Here is a 17,801-nt window from a genome sequence, read left to right as displayed (position 1 = left end):
TCAGGTTGGGATTTTGGGGTGTTTTCCCCATTTCCATGCAAAGCTCAGTCCTGTAAAAGTGAATCTTTCACAGAATAATTCAGCTCTGAGCACTGCCTGTCAGGATTGGGAACTAAGAGCTGGGGAGAATTCCTGGTTTTCTCTAGGTGTAAAGAAAATGCTGCAGGGGACAGGGTGGCAGGTCCTGGTTCCTGGCAGTGTCCCACAAAACCATGGGACAGGGGCACCCTGCAGTGACAGTGGCAGTGACAACCAGACCTTCTCCTTTCCCTGTTTCAATTTGTTCCTGCTCCTTTCCTATCTCCATTTCTACTCCTGATCATTTTCCCATCTCCATTTCTATTCCTTCTTCTTTCCCATCTTCATTTCTATTCCTTTTCCTTTCCCATCTCCATTTCCCTTCCTGCTCTTTTTCCCATCTCCATTTCTGTTCCTTCTCCTTTCCCATCTCCATTTCTGTTCCTGCTCCTTTCCTGGTGTCCATTTCTGTTTGTGTTCCTTTTTCTGTCTCCATTTCTGTTCCTGCTCCACTTCCCTGTCTCCATTTCCTTTCCTGCTCATTTCCCATCTCCATTTCTGTTCCTTCTCCTTTCCCATCTCCATTTCCCCCCTGACTGAGCCCCTGCCCTCAGCACCAATCAAGAGCTCATCCAGCTGAGGATATAGAGAAAAAATAAATTAATATCCCACCAAAGTAAAACTGCTCCCCAGGTAAACTCATCCTGACCACAAGAATCTCCTCCCAGCTCCACAGCCTGGGAGAATGCTCTAAAATATTTGGAATATTAACATCTATCAGTTTCACATGTCTCTTAAAGCAGCATATTCCCTGCCTGATTGATCCTGCCATATGGAACATTAGCCTGTACCATCACCATCTGCTGCAGCTTTAATTTTATCAAAAGCATTATGACAGGAGGGAGAATGTTTCTTTTCCCACCCTTCTTTCTCCTCCCGCCAAAACCTGGCTGATTTCTCCTCAAATGAACCCAATTTCCAGCCCTGAGTGAGAGGGCTGTCTGTATATTCTGTCTAGGAATAGCTCTTTGATTTCAAATGTTTCACTTTTGGGAAGCTGAGCTAAAAAATCCAGGAACAAGGCAACTCACAAACTTCTCTCCCAGAGAAATTTTTGGTATTCATGAGCTCAAAGCTGAAATAGAAGTGTGGCTTGGGTGTTGCACATTTCTTCCACTCTCTGCTCAGAATCCCAGAATTATTCAGGTTGGAAAAACCCTCCCAAGTTATGGAGTCCAACCTGATCCCCACCCTGTCCCCAGCCCAGAGCTCTGAGTGTCACCTCCAGGAATTCCTTGGGCACTCCAGGGATGGGGATCCAAACCCCCCTGGGCAGCTCCATCCCTGAGCTCCCTTTCCATGGGGAAATTCCTGCTGCTGCCCACCCTGAGCCTCCCCTGCCCCTCCTGAGGCTATTCCCTCTTTTCCTATTATTGGTTGTCTCAGAGAATGAAAAATATTCTATTTTAATCATCCCTTATCCTGTCACCACTGACTGTGCATCCCTTCATAAAAGAGAAAAAAGGAATTCCAAATCTTTTGCCCTATTTCTTCTCACTTCTTCATGACCACTGATATTTTTGTCATGTCCCTGCTTTGTTCCTTTTCTACAGCAAAGCACAACTTAAATCCAATCTTCAGTGCCAAGGAATCAGAGAATGTTTTAGACTGGGAGTGACCTTAAAAATCACCCAATTCCAACCCCCTGGCATGGTAGTGACACCTTCCACTGTCCCAGCTTGCTCCGAGCTCCATCCTTGGACACTGCAGGTGGAGATGTGAGCTCCCAAATGAGCCTCCAGCTATTAATAAAATATTTACCCAACACGAAACGAACACAATAATGCAGAAATGGCATCACCACAGCCCAAGTGTGGCTGTTCCCTGTGCAGAGGGTTGGGAGCCCCACCCTTGTGTGCTCCCTTTGTCCTGCTGCCACTCAGCCCCTTCATTATTTAGTGACACAGACACTGCAGCCAGGCACAGAATCCACTCCAAGGCAGCTGAAAGGGGAGAACTTGGCCACAAAGAGCAGATAAAGTTCTCAGAGCTTCCAGCCTGGCTGAGCAGGGAGAGCTGGGCTGGGTGTTCTTTGGAAATGCCATTCCAGGGCTGTGACAATGACAGCGAGGTGTGAGACTGCCTGGCTGCAAGTGCACCAGAATAATGGCAATAATTTTTTACAAATCAAGCCCAAAGTGTCATTATTGCAGTGTCTCACTGTGCAATCAGGGAGGTCACCACAGGAGGGAAGCAGTGTTTCACTTTTGTTGCTTTAGCAGCCAAAGTTCTTGGTTTTTTTTCTTTTATTTTTTTTAAATATATATTTTGATTAGCCAAACCTGCTTGATGTGACAAAGCATTAAATAATAGAATTGTGGAATGGGTTGGGTTGGAAGGGACCTTAAAAATCATTTCATTCCACCCTTGCCATGGGCAGGGACACCTTCCACTGGCCCAGGTTGCTCCAAGTCCTGTCCAGGTTGGTTCTTGCAGTGGAATGCAAAGATTCCTACCATCCCTGCTGATGCTGCACATTGAAAAGTGATTTTTAGCCTTTTCAGTGATCCCTTTTCTCCAGCAATTAAAATCAAAACTTCAGAGCTTTGCAGAAACTTTTAAAGCAAGTGAATCATGACCTTTTTTCCCTGTTAGTAACAGAGAGATAAAGAACCCCAAGGATGGAAATTCCCTCAGGAGCTCCAGCATCCCATCCTGGCATTTTGTGTGCCAGGGCTTTGGGAGTGGAATTTGTGCTCCTGGAGGACACACAAACCTCTGTCCATTCCTGGCCAGCTCAGGATGTCCTGGTGTCTCCTGGGGTTCCTCAGCCACAGGAATTCCTCTATGCATTTTCCCTTCCCTTGCTCATTCCAGGAAAACAAAACCCTGCCTGGTTTCACATCATCCTGACACAGCTTTGCTGCCTCTGGGTGGTGGAGATTACCACCAGTCCCTCTGGGAAGGGATGGATTGGATGGGATTGGAATCAGCCTAAAAATTGCTGGTGGAAAGTTTGGAATGGGAGCCAGCATTCCTAAAAAACCACATCTAAACAGAAATGCTGTGCAGGGAAACCTCCAGCCTGTGAAAATGGGGCTGCAGCCTCAGCAGCTCTCAGGAAGAGCCATGGGGAAGCAAAGCTGAAAATAGCAACTTGCTGAATCTCCTCAGACTCTCTAAGGAGGAAAATGAACAGTTGGACATTTCCTGCTCCTGATTCCTGTGGGGTCTTTGGCTGATAACCTCATCAGCCAGGTCTCCCTTTCCCATCTGTCAGGAGCAGGATGGCAGAAATTTGGGATTTACCATGTGAATACTTTGGTAGTGCTGTCCTGGGCAGCTAAAAATCAAACTGTGGGTGCCTGAGAGAGAAGTTTAGTGCTGATGCAATTTGTCAGCATCTCATCCCTGTTCCCACACAGAGCTGAATCACCAGGGAACAGGGATTGATCACTCTGGATCATCATGTGATGGCAAAACCCACCACCACTGCCTGTGAGCAAACTGCCAGAGCCCAGCTGCAGAGAAAAACTGGCCACGTGCAGAAAATATTTTATTCTATAGGGATCTATAGGAAATCACCTGAAAATCACAGAGCCATGGGTTGGAAGGGACTTTAAAGATCCTGCTGCTCACAATCCAGGAGGATTTGTGCCAAAAAATCCTCCAGCTTTAGGCACTGTAGGGTTTGTGACCCCCAAATAATCACAACCACGCAGGGCACTGGTTCTTCCATGGAAAAGTCAATCCATGACACCCTTGAATTGTGAAAAGTCACTTTTGATGTTCAATGTTTTGCATCCCGCTCACTGCAGGCAGCTAGAAAGTAATGAAGAGCAGGAATTAATTAATCCTGGCCATAGTCCCAAGAGATGAGCAGACAAACACTGATTTTCTGACAGAAACACAGCAGCCAAGGTTACTGCCTTGTCCAAGGCCACAGTGTAGGAGCAGAGCTGAGACTGAAGTGCAGAAACTCTGATTGCAAAGCTCAGGGAATCTTATTTTGAGAAGGAATAACCTTCAAAATAAATAAATCATTCAGAAAAAAATTGGGTTTTTTTCTTCAGTACTTTATTAGTACATGGCAGGCACATCCTGATCTCTGGGGTCAGGCTGTAAATATTCACTTTGAGACATCCTGGGTGTTTCTATGCACACAAACACATATATATATATTTATATACACATTATGTATGTATATTTATATATATGTGTGTGTGTGCTCCATACCCTCTATGAGACAACAATGAGGCACCCAGTGAAAGAATTCAGTCCCAAAGAAGCAGAATAACAACAAGCTCTGCTGTGTTTTTCCAAGGCTCCACGAGCTGACTGCTGCCTGGTGGGGACAGACTTTCCCACGCCAGCCCCCAGCCCTGCAGCCCCCCTGTCCTGGAGCTGTGCCACGCTGGATTTCCACCAGTTTGGGGATCTCACTGGGCAGCAGACACCCAGAGGGAGAAGCTCTCCACAATCCAGTTACATCCTCTGGTGATAAAATACTCACATCAACACCAACCTCTAGGAAAATCTGAAGCTGCCTATAAATTTCTTGCAGTTTTGAACACATAATATTTAATTTCTCCTCCCAGTCTGACTTATCTCAGGCATTGGATTGGAATGGGATGCTCAGGGAGGTTTGGATCCCCATGCCAGTGCTTTGGGCTGGGGACAAGGTGGGCATCTGGCACAGATGGCACTCCATGGTCTTGGAGCTCTTTTCCAACCTGATTTTGTGATTCTGCAATATCTTTGATTATATATGGGCATACTCAGATAAAATCCGATAAAACAACTGAGCTCTGTGTGTTTCCTTGATCTGGTTTAAATGCCTGCACAGACAAGGAATTTTTGCTTTTGTTGTAATTAGTGGGCATGTGCTCAGACTCTAATAATTGTTCTTTAGGCTTTCTTACCAGGCTTGACCTTCCCATTTGGACCCAATAAAGCAGCTGAGAGCTCTGTGCCTTTTTGTTCTCAGATGACAAAGTGCTTGGCATTTGGCACTCAGCTTATCTCACACGTTTGGGATTTTAATTATCAACACAAGGGCCTTCCCAAAGGCTGGTATGAAGATTATGTAGGGAAGTTAATGGCAGAAAATATCCATCAGTTCTTTTCACTGTGGTGACTGGAAACTCTACAAACAGCTACTCTATTTTAATTCCAAAAAAACACATTTGCAATGTCATCTTTATGGAGGAAAAATATGCTCAGCTCGAGTTTTGTTTTGTGCTGCTCTGTGTACAAGAACACGAAGCTGCTGTGCAGAGCAGAGTGTGTGGGGAACCCAGAGCACAGTCTGTTACCAGACTTGGTTTTTTTGCACTGTCTGCTCCCATTTTTCAGTGTTTTGACTTGTTGCTGGTTATTCCAAGGCTCCAGTGCATCTGATAGTGTAGGAACTGTAATTCCCTGATCCCAGGGCGGGATTGCTGCTGAAATGAGATAACCCAGCTGGGCAGTAACAGCACGAAAGTTGAACTTCTCTGAGAACTGAAGCCTGCTCAGATTGACCAAAAAGCACTGAATTTGCTTACTTTATATTTCAAACTAGCAGTCTGATAACACAGGAGTGTGTGGCTGGGCAGTGGGGCAGGGATTTATCTGAGTGTGGATTTTCTTTTTGTGTGTAGAGAAAAATCATGGAATCATGGTTTGGGTTGGGAGGGACCTTATGGATCCTCCTGTTCCACGGGACACCTTTCACTAGACTGGGATGCTCAGAGCTCCATCCCTGAACACTTTGGGGATGGGGCAGAGCTCAGCAGAGCTCAGCAGTCCCAGTGTTGGTGTCAGGGTGGTCCCAGTGCTGGGTGTTGGTGCTGGGGCAGTCCCAGTGTTGGTGTCAGGGTGGTCCCAGTGCTGGGTGTTGGTGCTGGGGCAGTCCCAGTGTCAGGGTGCTCCCAGTGCTGGGTGCTGGTGTTGGTGTCGGTGCTGGGGCAGTCCCAGTGTCGGTATTGATGTCGGTACCGGGGCAGGGCCATGGTGGTCCCGGTGTTGGTGCCTGTGTCGCTGTCGATGTCAGAGCAGTCTCAGTCCCGGACCCGGTATCGGTGCTGGTGTCAGTCAGTCCCGGTGCTGGTGCCGGTGCCAGTGCCAGGGCAGTCCCGCGGGTCGGGCAGTATCGGTGACAGTGCCGGTGCCAGTCCCGGTGCCGGAGGCGGTGCTAGTCCCGGTATCGGGGTGGTCCCACTGCCGGTCTGGTGCCGGGGCGGTTCTGCTCCCGCTCCTGGTGCCAGTCCTGAGGCCGAGGAGGTCCCGGTGTCGATTCCGGTGTCGGTCCCGCCCCGGTGTCGGTCCCGGTCCCTGTGTCGGTCCCGGTGCCGGTTCCTCTCCCGGTGCCGGGTGCAGCCCCGTCCCGGGGCGGTGCCTGTCCTGGTCCCGGTGCCGGTTCCTCTCCCGGTGCCGGTGCCGACGCAGCCCCGGCCCGGGGCAGTAGCGGTGCCGGTCCCTGTGTCGGTCCCGGTACCGGTTCCTCTCCCGTTCCCGGTCCCGTCCCCGGCGCAGCCCCAGCCCCGCCCCGGGGCGGTGTCGGTGCCGGTCCCGGTCCCGGTTCCTCTACTGTTCGCGTTCCCGGTCCCGGTCCCGTTGCCGGTACCGGTTCCTCTCCCGTTCCCGGTGCCGTTCCCGGTCCCGGCGCAGCCCCAGCCCCGCCCCGGGCGGTGTCGGTGTCGGTGCCGGTTCCTCTCCCTCTCCCTCTCCCGTTCCCGTTCCCGGTGCCGTTCCCGGTGCCGCCCCAGCCCCGCCCCGGGCGGTGTCCGTGTCGGTGTCGGTCCCGGTGCCGGTTCCTCTCCCGTTCCCGGTGCCGGTTCCTCTCCCGTTCCCGTTCCCGTTCCCGTTCCCGGTGCCGGTCCCGGCGCCGCCCCAGCCCCGCCCCGGGGCGGTGCGAGCGGGGGGCGGCCCCGCAGCCATCGCGCCTGCCCGGCCGGCGCGAAGCTCGGTGCAGGGGAGGGGGGCGGGGGGCGGCTCGGCGGCGGGTCTGCGGGCCCCATGGGCGGGTGTGTGGGCTCCCACCACGACTCCTCGGGCAGCCTCAACGAGAACTCGGACGGTACCGGAGGTGAGCGCCGGCTGCGGGCCGGGGGGAGCCGCGGGGGGACCCCGGGGCGGGCGCTGCGGGCCGGGGCCTGCGGCGGGCGGGGAGCCGCGTCCGGCTGCTGCCCGAGCCATCCCCGAGCCATCCCCGGGGTTATCCCCCGCATCATCCCCCGGCTCGTCCCGCGGGTCGTGCCCCGGTTCGCCCGAACTTTGCCGAGGCCGGCGCTGCCCCCCGGGCTCAGCCCGGCCCGGCTCCGCGGCGCCGGTACCGGGGCCGAGCGGCGCTTCTCGCCGCGCTCCGTCTCGGCGAGCGGTGCCGGCTCCGTCCCCAGGGCGCTGCCGGGGGCTCAAGGACGCGGCCCCGCTGCGGTAAAGCCAGCCTGGGGATAAAGGGCCTGCCCGAAGTTTGTTTTCCTCGGGCTGCGCTCCCGGTGCTGTGCGGGAAGCGATTCCTCATCTCGCTCCGATCCCGGCTGCGGGCCCGGGGTTGTTTTCCCCCGGGAGCGGGGCTCTGCTCCAGCCCTTCCCGGCGCCTGCGGTGCTGGAGCGGCGTGGTGTGTGTTGCACTCCCGGCTTGGGGAGCAGAGCCAGCCTGCCGCAGTGCCAGCAGCCTTTCCCCGCCGTGTTTTTCCCCAGCTCAACGCCTGAATGGTTGCTTTCTCAATGCTCTCAGGTTTGTGGACCCCTGATGTTCTCCAGCTGAGCTGTGTATGTTTTATAGTCATTTGCAGTCATTTAAAGCCAGCCTACCGACAGGACACTTGACTTGTAAGTAATGCTCACACATGCAGGGTCCACAGATTGCAGGAGGAGAGTTGCTGGTCTAGGTCTGTGTTTTCCCCCCGTGCCTTACAGAATGATATTTATCAATCTGGTTTTATTTGGGATGTCCCAGCTGATGGGTGTTCTTTCTATCAGTGGCTTTGCTGTCATTCCACGATGTAAAAATATGCAGCACTTGGAGTTGTGTCTGAACCATCCATCTGCTGATTAGTGCCAGATACAGAGTTCATGGAAATAGCAGAATTCCAGCTGCCAGGAGCTGTGTGGGGTGTCACAGCATCCCAGCATAGTTGGGGTTGGGAGTGACCTCTGGAGATCATCCCATCCAACCCCCCTGCTGAGACAGGGTCACACAGAGCAAGGTGACACAGGGACACATCCAGGTGGGTTTGGAATGTCTCCAGAGAGGGAGGCTCCACAGCCTCCTGTGGATTTAATCACATCAGTGGCGTTGAAAGGAATTTTATAGCTTTGAGTACTATGAGTCTTCCTTATTCTATCAGTAAAAAGGGAAGAAGTGGGTTACTTGAAATGCATCTGTACTAAGCAGATTTACCAACCTGTGAGAACCTGCAAGAGTGCTGAGCAGAATAGACCAGTGGAAGAAAAAGAGCAGCAGGAATCACCACATAGCCCAGAATATTGACCAAAAAATAGCATTAAAAGCTCCACTGGTGCTTGTCCTGAGATGTGCTTTACTGTTATGAGGTGAGATCATGTCACAGAAATAGGCTTGGTTTAATTTCCTTGCTCTTATCTCACCTGTGATATCGAGTGAATGAGATAGGAGAAGAACACGATCGGGTTTGGCTGATATTGTACAACAGATTCCACAGCCCAGAGCAGCGTGTGAGGTGGGCAGGGTTTGTGTGGTGCTCCCAGGGCATGGCACTGTGCTGCTCTGGGGTTAAATAACCCATTGTGCCTGCTGCATTACAACAGCAGCTGGGCTTTCAAGATGTAAGAGATGTGAAATCCGTGTCAGCTGGCTCGTGTTGATTCATGCTCTCAGGGTAATGTTCCTTAAGGTTGTCTCGCTGAAGTGAGAAGAGCTGAAATTTCCCTTGAATTATGAGCTTCTTAGGACTGTCTTAAACAATCAGCTCCAGTGTGCAATAGGCTGTTTTGTAATGCTACAGATCTGTTCCTGCCTCTCCACAAGGAGGAGAGGGGGGGTGGGTTAAGCTGGGAGAAGCTCTGAGTCTCTTCTCTCGATGTGACTCCCCAGATGTCAAAGTCCAGCCCGTGCTGGAGCTTTATGGATTCTGCCCGTGCCCTCACCAGCTCTGAAACCTGTCTTGCTCTCCCAGGGGACCTCCTGTCTGGAGGCATCAGCCAGAGGAGCAGCTGAAGCACAAGTGAACACGATTTGGAGTTTGGAGCTGTGCAGAGAGATGAGTTTTTGCTGCTCCCCAAGTGAGGCTCATTTCCTCCAGCTCTGGCATTGTGACCTAACCCACTACATTAGCTTGCAGGTTGCTGTCAGTGAGCAGGGCCAGAACATTTTGAAATCCTAGCAAGGTGTTTTGGAACGTGATGATTCCAACTTGCCAGTGGTGGGCTTATTTTGGAGAAGCTTTGTCTTTTCTCCAGAATGGAAAAGTTTCCTGGAGAATTTAGAGATTAAGCAGCACTGACCGTGTGCGATGCTGGGTGAAAGCAGGAGCCAGCTCTCAACTCTGATTCATCCCACTTTCAATTTATTCCAGGGCAGTGGGGAGTGGCAGAACCGTGCTCAATTGTGTTAGTGGAGTGGAGAGGAGGATTTGTCACATCCCTGCATTCTCCTCGGGGTTTTTGTCCGTGGCCAGCACTTCCCGTTACTCGTGTGCAGCTTGGCAGAGCTGACGGCACGTCCTGGCCACGTGTGCTTCCTTTGTCTCTCACTCTGGGCATTTTCCAAGGTCAGGATGCCTGTGTGTGTGTGTCAGGAGAGCTGCTGGGCATCCTCAGGTGTGTGTGTGCATCTGTGAGATGCAGCTAATCAAAAGCTCAGCTTATTGCCCAGCTCTGTTTGACCAGAGCAGGAGGAGGTTGTTCCTCACCCAGAATTTAACAGATGCTGCTCTGCCCATCAGGCTGGGCTTTGCAGATTGGTACCAGCTGTTTCATTAGTACTGCTCTTTTTAGCAAGTTTTTATTTCACCAGGATGTTGTTTGGCATAGACAGGAAAAGTTCCTGTCACCATGCTCGGTGTGTTGGAGCCCAGCAGAACCAAATTGTGGTGGGTGGATTTATTGGGGAGTCATTAAAGGACCTCACTAATTGACTTACAAACACAGATTTTCCCCACTTCATCCCTTTAGCTGTCTCCCCCTGATAGTCCCAGGTTTCAGGAGCTGAGCCCTACATCTCTTCCAGCTTTTCCCTGTCACAGGATGGTGAGAGCAGGGCACAAATAACTCTTCTCCAGCCACTTCCCAGGCTGGCTGAGCTCTCCACTTGTGTTTTTGGAACAGCTTTGGCCTTGGAATTAACTGCTGGAAATCTCTGCCCTTTTGCCTGTGCCTCAGGTATATTCAGTTGTGCCAGCTGTTCCTTTCTGGAGACTCCTCAATTCCTTTTTTCCTTTCTGAGGAGGAAAGGGAGGAACCTGTTCATTCTCTCCTGGCAAGCTCTCACCCCTGTCAGGAGCTGCAGATCGCTCTGCCTGACCTGGTGAAGTTCAGTGAGACAGTTGCTAGTGTGGAGTGAGGGAAGGGCAGGGAATGCAGTGCCTGGGAGCACAAGTCATCCCAGATTAAGGTTTTTGGCTGCAGCTGTCTGATTGCTGCTGAGCTCCCCTTGACACGGCGCTCGCCTGCCTGCTGCAGCTCTTATCGCCCTGCCTTGGGAGCAGAGATGCTGATTCTCTTTGAAATTTGTCTTCTTTCCTTCTGCCCCCATCACCCAGCAGTGAGAACAGGGCCAAGTGGAAATAGGGCTGCCAGGATGGGAGATTATTCCATCTATCAGTTCCTCCCGTGGAGTTTGAGGCGGTGCTGGAGCTTCATTAACTCCGAGAAAAGCAAATATTGTGCTCCACCTCTGCTCCCAGCAACTGGACAACAGTTTCTTAAATATTTTCCTGGACTGCTGAGCAGGGCTGTGTATCACATGGCTGGTTGGAAGTCACAATAACTGCTTTCATGGTGCTTCTCTGCAAGACTGACCTGGGGAATTTGCATATTAAGCAGTGAGATTTGTTGCTCACAATTGCATTAATACAGCAGGGCTCTGCTTGCCTGGCACGGGGGGGTTAAACAAGCAGCTCATGACTTAAGAGCATTTGGTGCCTCCCTTTTGTGCTGGAGCACACAAAGAGTCTCCCAGAGGGATTTTTTTCAGTGGTTTGGAGCTGTTGGGTGCAGGCTGTGATGGTTTTTCCTGCATGCAGCACCTGGCTGGGCTTCCAGTGCCATCCGAAAGGGGCACATCTGGATTTCAGGTAGTTCCAGAAATATTAATAAATCAGAGCTGGATTTTGCTGTTAGGTCCTCCTGTGGGTTTTGTGTGGTTCTTGTTTTGTTATTTGGGTTTTTTTTTTTTTTTTAATGGAATAATCCTTCCTGCTCCCTGCCTGGGTGTATTTAAAGGATGGAGTTTGGAGGTGGCAGTGCTGGGTTAACCATGATCCTGAAGGTCTTTTCCAATCTAAATGAGTCTGTGATTTCCACAAGACTTATATGTGGGTTTTATCAGAGCTTTGGGATAAAAAGTAGCCTTTAATAATTCTTATTTCCTGAGGGCTGGGCACTCACAGCCTCCTGGAGATTATTAGGATCAGGAATTGGTGCTGACAACCCCAGATAATTGAGTCCCAAGTTCTCATCCCCTGGCATGTCACTGCTGTGACACTTCTTATTTGTAAACCACAAGACTTGGTTTTGTTTTCCAGGTGATAACAAGGAGCTCTCAGAAACTGAAATAAAGTGTTATTTTTGCTGTTAATAAGGGCTGGCAAACGAAGCTGTTTGGTTTCCTTTTTGGCTGGTTCCTCCATGTAATTGTTTGTTTGGCTTCTAGATGAAGTGATTTATTTTAATTTCTCTGTTTTGGGATTGCAGTGTTGAAAACGACAACATCCTCCTTCACTGAATGTTAAATACAATAAATTGAACAATCAGTGTGCTTTGGAGATTTTTGATAAATGGAAAATATTATCAGTTGCCAGTTTGAATAAATTTTACAAAGCAGCCATCCACTCTCATTGCAGCAAGTAATATGATAGCTATTATTTTTCATGTGAATGTTGGATAATATAATTTATGAATCAGAAATTATAATACAGTTGATGCCTGAAATACAGATTTGCTTTGCAGTTAAGTTGCAAATTCCTGTGAGTCTTCTTGCAGGTACAAAGAAGGGTCAAGTTGGCCTTAATTGCTTTGGGTACCTCTAAAAAAAGAAAGAATATAAAGATTTGGGAAGTTCATGACCAAGTGACCATGATTGAGATGGGAATATTATTCCTCTTTGTAATTTAGGGTGTGGGGTAACAATCAGTTTCATCCTCTTTTTTTTTTTTTTTTTTTGGACAGACACTGTGTATAAATATCTGATACATTTTTAAACAAATTATTTTCAACTTGCCACCTTGGCTTTCAGTGCTTTAAAATTCACCCTCCTTTGCTGCAAATATATAAATATTTCAGTTGGGTTTTGTCTCTTTTTTTTTTTTTTTTTTTTAATTTGGGGTTGTTGTTTGTTGGTTTTTTTCCCAACTCATGTATGGCTACTGCAAGAAAGTGTAGGATTTTTTTTTTTGTGGGATTCACTGGAACCTCTGGAGGTTCATTATGAGATTTGCAAGATTCATTATGGGATTGCTGAAGTTCAATCACCCAAAATCAGGAGGGAAAGGCTGAATAAAAAAGCAGGAAAATTCCCTAATTCCTGACTGGAATAAAACACTTTTCTTACACTCTGAGGTTTTCATCTGCTTCTCTATTGTCTGGCAATTTTAGAGTTGACAAAACAGAAATGTTCCACTGCTTAGGAAATAAATGAACTATCAAATTTGTTAGGGATTTTTTTTTCTCTTGGCTTGTTTTTTTGTTTTTTAAGAAAACAACAAGGTTTTCCCTCACATGGGGATTGTGTTTGCAGCATAATTCAGTATTTCAGACTGAGTTACCAAGAGCAGGGGAGGTGATGGACCCCAAGCATCCCAAACTCCTGGATGTGGAAATCACCCCTGATCCTGCTCTGTCTGACCTGTGTGCAGGGAAAAATCTCTCTTGGGCTTTATTTAAGGTTCAGCTGGAACCTGAATTTTGCATTTATTGCCTCTGGCACACTGGGATTAATGCAGGTGAGAGCTGGACAAAAGCTCAGCAAACTGCAGGAGGTGTTTTTGTTCTGTTCCTCATTTCAGGAGTAAATTAAAAACTGTTTTAAATGCTGAATGAGGCTGAAGTTTTAGACTGCCTTAAATATTTAAAATGCCATCAGTCTCATCCTGAGGCTGCCCAGCCCTGGGAAGTGCAGGTAATAAATGCAGGAGCAATTATTGGATGCTATCAATTTGCAGGAGCTGCTCCACACCCAGCTGACCTCTCAGACCTGATGGAAAACATTTGGAAATTGTCCTTCCCAAAGCAGAAACGCTGCTGGGATTGTGGATTAGAGCAGTTTTAGCAGCTCCTCCCTTTTCTCAGTGTCCTTTTCCCTGCCCATCTCCCCCTCTCTCCTCACTGAACAGGATTTAAAAAGGAATATTCAAAGCCCTGCTTGAAAGCCATTTGTGGGAGGAGATGGGCTCAGCTCTGAAGCTGATTTTTCATTTCTGGAGAATCTCAGATGTGCTGGAGGATTTTATGTGTGCCTGTTTTTCTATGTGTGTGTATAAAGACATCCTTGTGCTGCAGATGAGGTGGAAGGGAGGGGATTTGAGTTTCTGCATGATCTGTCATGTGGGTTTATTTTTTATTTTTTTCCCCACATTCTCCACCATGAAAGCAGAAGCACTTCACAAATGGGAGTGAAAAAATGCTTCAGTAGTTTGCTGCAAGAACAGGTAGTGCCCAGGGGGAAAAGATTAGAGGCTAAAATGAGAAAATGTGTCACACAGAGCTGTGGATTGCATGGCAGCTCTGCACATGCTTAACAGGGAAAGTTTACTCTTAAAACACATATATCCAGTCTAGCATTACCACCACTTTTCTATAAATAAATCACTTTTCATCCCTTGAAATGATAAACACTTTATAGCTCCTAACAGCTCCCCGTTTACAATGATGCATAATAAATGCAGCAACTATAAATAATTCTCTTAGTTCAGATGATGGAGGGAGGAATTTTTCACCTTTTCCCAGGGGAACTGTGTGAAAACCCTCCCAGAAAATGGCATTGGAAGCAGAGCACAGCACTTTGGGGCTGGGAGTTTGTTCCTTTTCTATTTTTAAAATTCACTCCTGCAGCTCCATCCCTGCTGCCATGCTGTGCTGAAGGGCACTGGGGATTCTGCACCACAATCTCTCCCTGCCATTTACTTTGTTGCTTTATTTCCCTGTGATCTTTTATTCCTCCTGTGATTTAGAAATGCAGGTTCTTTGTAAAAGAGCACCTACAAAAATGTCATTTTTCTCCTCTCTGCCCATTGGGATTTTTGGCCCCAGAGCATCAGCAAGCACAGGAGAATGGAGGATTTAAGGAAAAATTGTTAATTCCCATTGCTTTGACTTCACATTTTCCCAAATAATTTATGGATTAAAGTTTCCTGGAAAAGCTGCCACCAACACTGTGCTGGGTTTGTGCCTTCAGAATGGTTTGGGTGTGTTTTTCTCCATCCCAGGTGCACACACAAGGTGGGGATATCCAAAAAATATCTTTAATGTAGAATATTGAGCTTTAAACTGCTCCTGAGCCACTGTATCCCTGTCCCTCAGAGGGGACAGTCACTCAAAAATGGTTTCAATATTTCTTTTTCATGCAGGTACAAGTCCCAGTGAAAATTCCTACTGTGAAAAAGGATGTTTACTTTCTTGGTAGATTTTTAAAAAATTTAATAAAAGGCAAATAATAAAGTAAAAGGTTATAAGGGCTTGGCATTCACCCAAGAGCACACTTGCTGTTTTGGAGACACCCTTTAAATTTATTAACCTGTTGTGTATTCATAGACCTATCACACATTCTTAAACTTTTCTATATATTTTTTATATTTATATTTTATATTTTACATGGCTACTCCTTGAGTTTGCCTTTTTTAGAGCTTGGGTGGTTTTAATTTATTTTTTTTATCAGTCCTAATTTGGGCTGTGTTCTTCAATTTTTACAGACAGCAGGTGCTGGTAATTGGTGTATTAGTAATAAGTGTTTTTACTGGGTATTATTTAACAAAGAAAACTATATATTAAAAATTGTTTTAACACCACATATATGTATAATATATAATGTTGATTATAACATTTAATATATAGTTAACATATAATATGTAACATATAACATGTAATATTTAATCTATAATATATAATGTAGTATAATGTGTATAATATATGTACATATGTATATACATATATGCATAATATATATGCATATACACATATATATATATTTATAATATATGTAAAATAACCTGATATTTGCAAAAAGCCAATACCATAATTTGTATTTCTATGCCTACCATAGCTGTGGCTGCTCCCAGCTTGTTACCACTGCCCAGGGTGGGAAGAGAGGGGAAATTTTTGGGTTTGGGGAGTTTTTGGGTTTGGGAAGTTTTTGGGTTTGGGAAGTATTTTTGGGGAGCAGAGCTTGGCACAGTTTGGAAAGCACCATGGTTATCCAAAGGTTAGATGCAGATTCCCAAGTGGAATAAATTTATTTTCTCTTATATATAAGGGATATATTTGGAGCAGAATTCCCAAATTTGCCCCATTGGCTGAGGATGAGCCAATTCTCCCTTTCCTGGGCATTTCCCAGTGCCTGAAATTACCAAATTTTCTTTTGTAACAGAGAAATCACAGCTGAGGGGGAGCACTGGGAGGGCTGGAGAAGAAAAAAACTGCCACAGAGCTGTTTAAATTTTATTTTTTTGGAGAGTTAGATTTCACTCTTGCATGTTGATGACTTGGCTTGGTGAAAGATGTAGCAGACTGATTTTTTTCTTTTTGTGATTTTTTTTTTTGCTCTGTGCCCACATAAGTTCCTTCAAAGCACATGGGTTGCTATAAATAAGAGTGCTTTTAGAACAAAAATACCTTCTGTGAAGTGCTGATCAATATTGGATATTACCCTGAGACAGGTTTAAATGCTCATTTGAGATGAGTTCTCACTCTTTTGTGTTTTTTTTTCACATCCATAGATCTCCATTGTGTGTTTATCCAGATCTAAAAGTAGTTCTGGTGCCAAAAAAAATCTCAAATTTCAACAGCAAACCACATGATTATTGCTTGACTGAAATCACACACTTCCAGTCACTCACACATTGGATGGCCCAACATGGATTTTACAGCAAAATCCCATTTTTGTGCTGCCTGTATCCAACACATCCCATTCCTCATGTGTACCCAGGGCTCTCCTTATAACACTAAAATAGCTCCAAAAATACCACAGGGCTTGGCTTTATCTGAAACTCCTGCTAAATAGAACAGGGAATTGAAGATTTGAGTCTGGCAGCTGGGAATAAAAAAAGGAGCAGCAGCATTGTCAGAACAAGCTGCTGTGGTTTGGTGTTACAAGCACCAGGATAAAAAACCTTTAGTTGTAAATAAACTTTTACTTCTTGAGCTCTGCCTCATCACAGGGACTTTCTAATAGAGTGTAGACAGAGATTATTTTCTGTAAACCTCCAAAAGCACTTTTATTTAGGATTTTTATTCTCCTAAATGACACAAACCTTAGGAAAATATCAATATCAGGTTCTTCTCTGTGGTGTGTGCTCTGTCTGCCTGGGAAGTTTTGTGCTTTTTTTAATTCTCCTAAATATTGGTGCGGTAAGAATTAGGTTTAAGTTGAGGAGGAGAAGTTGTGGCTTTTGGTTGAATTGTCACTCTGGCAGCTTGGGAATTGAAATTTGAGCTTGGAAATTGAAATAATCTGCTGGGTTTTGGAGTGTTGGTGCTCAGCAGTGGGGAAAACACAGTCACCCACTTAAAGAGGAACCCAAATTTCTCTTTTTTATCTTTAACATTAAACAGGCTCCAAACACTCCCCAATCCCAGCCTTCATCAATCCCAGGATCAGTCCCAATCACTTCTCAGGGAGCAAATTTCCTCAAGAATTTTTAAGTTCAATTTATTTATATTGATGCTTACCACAACTTCTTCACAATATTGCTTTGAGAAATCAACAGGTTCCTTTATAAAATTATTTTTAAGGTGTTTTATCTTATGGATGTTTTCTGATGATGTTTTTCCTGATGATTGCTGTGCTACAGGACTGGGGAAGGAACCACATTAGCATTTTATCTTCTTGTGCTGGGAAACTTATTACCCACAGTTAATCATTTGCATTGAGCTCACATTAGTTAGGAAAATATTGTAGATATTTAGGGAAGCATTTTGGTTGTTGCCAATGTCCTGCTTGAACATCTTTTGGCAGCTCTGTCCAGAGGGATGCTGAGCTGCTGATCTGATAATTGGGCTTGTTAAAAATCCATTTTATTAAGTAGTGACAATTCAGCTTAGAACAAAAATGGCAAAAGCTTCTGTATCTCTGCTCCAGTGCTGTGTCAAACAGAATATTCTGTCTTGGAAATTCTACCAGCTGATCTAATCTTGTCTGGAAACTCTTTCCAGGTTTGCCTGCTCAAGGATTCTGTCACTATCTGATTGCTCTGCCTGCCAAATTTCCAGGCTCAATTCGTGTGCCATTGATAAAGAGCATTTTTCTCTGCTCACTGCATTCACCCTTCCTTCCTTCACTTGTCTTGTTTCATTATTATAAATTAATCAGGGGATTTTTTTTCCAGCTGAGGGGAACTCTGGCAATTCAGGTTTAGGGATCTGCACCATTTATTTTCTTGTGTTTTGAA

The 17,801-nt window shown here is 46.6% G+C and overlaps 2 protein-coding genes across 2 annotated transcripts in view; both read left to right on the top strand.

The window, feature by feature from the left end:
- The first annotated feature begins 6,932 nt into the window (after window positions 1-6,932).
- UBTD2 (ubiquitin domain containing 2) overlaps window positions 6,933-17,801 on the top strand; it is a 34,716-nt gene continuing 23,847 nt past the window's right edge. The window contains exon 1 of the mRNA XM_079320013.1: window positions 6,933-7,087. Within this exon, the coding sequence (XP_079176139.1) occupies window positions 7,018-7,087 (70 nt within the window). The 5' untranslated portion in view covers window positions 6,933-7,017. The remainder of the gene's footprint in view (window positions 7,088-17,801) is intronic.
- The window catches only part of STK10 (serine/threonine kinase 10), a 71,575-nt gene continuing 61,094 nt past the window's right edge, over window positions 7,321-17,801 (top strand). Inside the window, 1 exon segment of the mRNA XM_079319899.1 lies at window positions 7,321-7,324. The gene's annotated coding sequence lies outside the window, so the exon portion shown is untranslated.

Source organism: Erithacus rubecula (assembly GCF_903797595.1).
Source record: "Erithacus rubecula genome assembly, chromosome: 16".
In the NCBI taxonomy this organism is placed as follows: Eukaryota; Metazoa; Chordata; class Aves; order Passeriformes; family Muscicapidae; genus Erithacus; species Erithacus rubecula.
The sequence above is the reverse complement of the archived record's forward strand: the minus strand, read 5'-3'. Positions and strand labels throughout refer to the sequence as shown.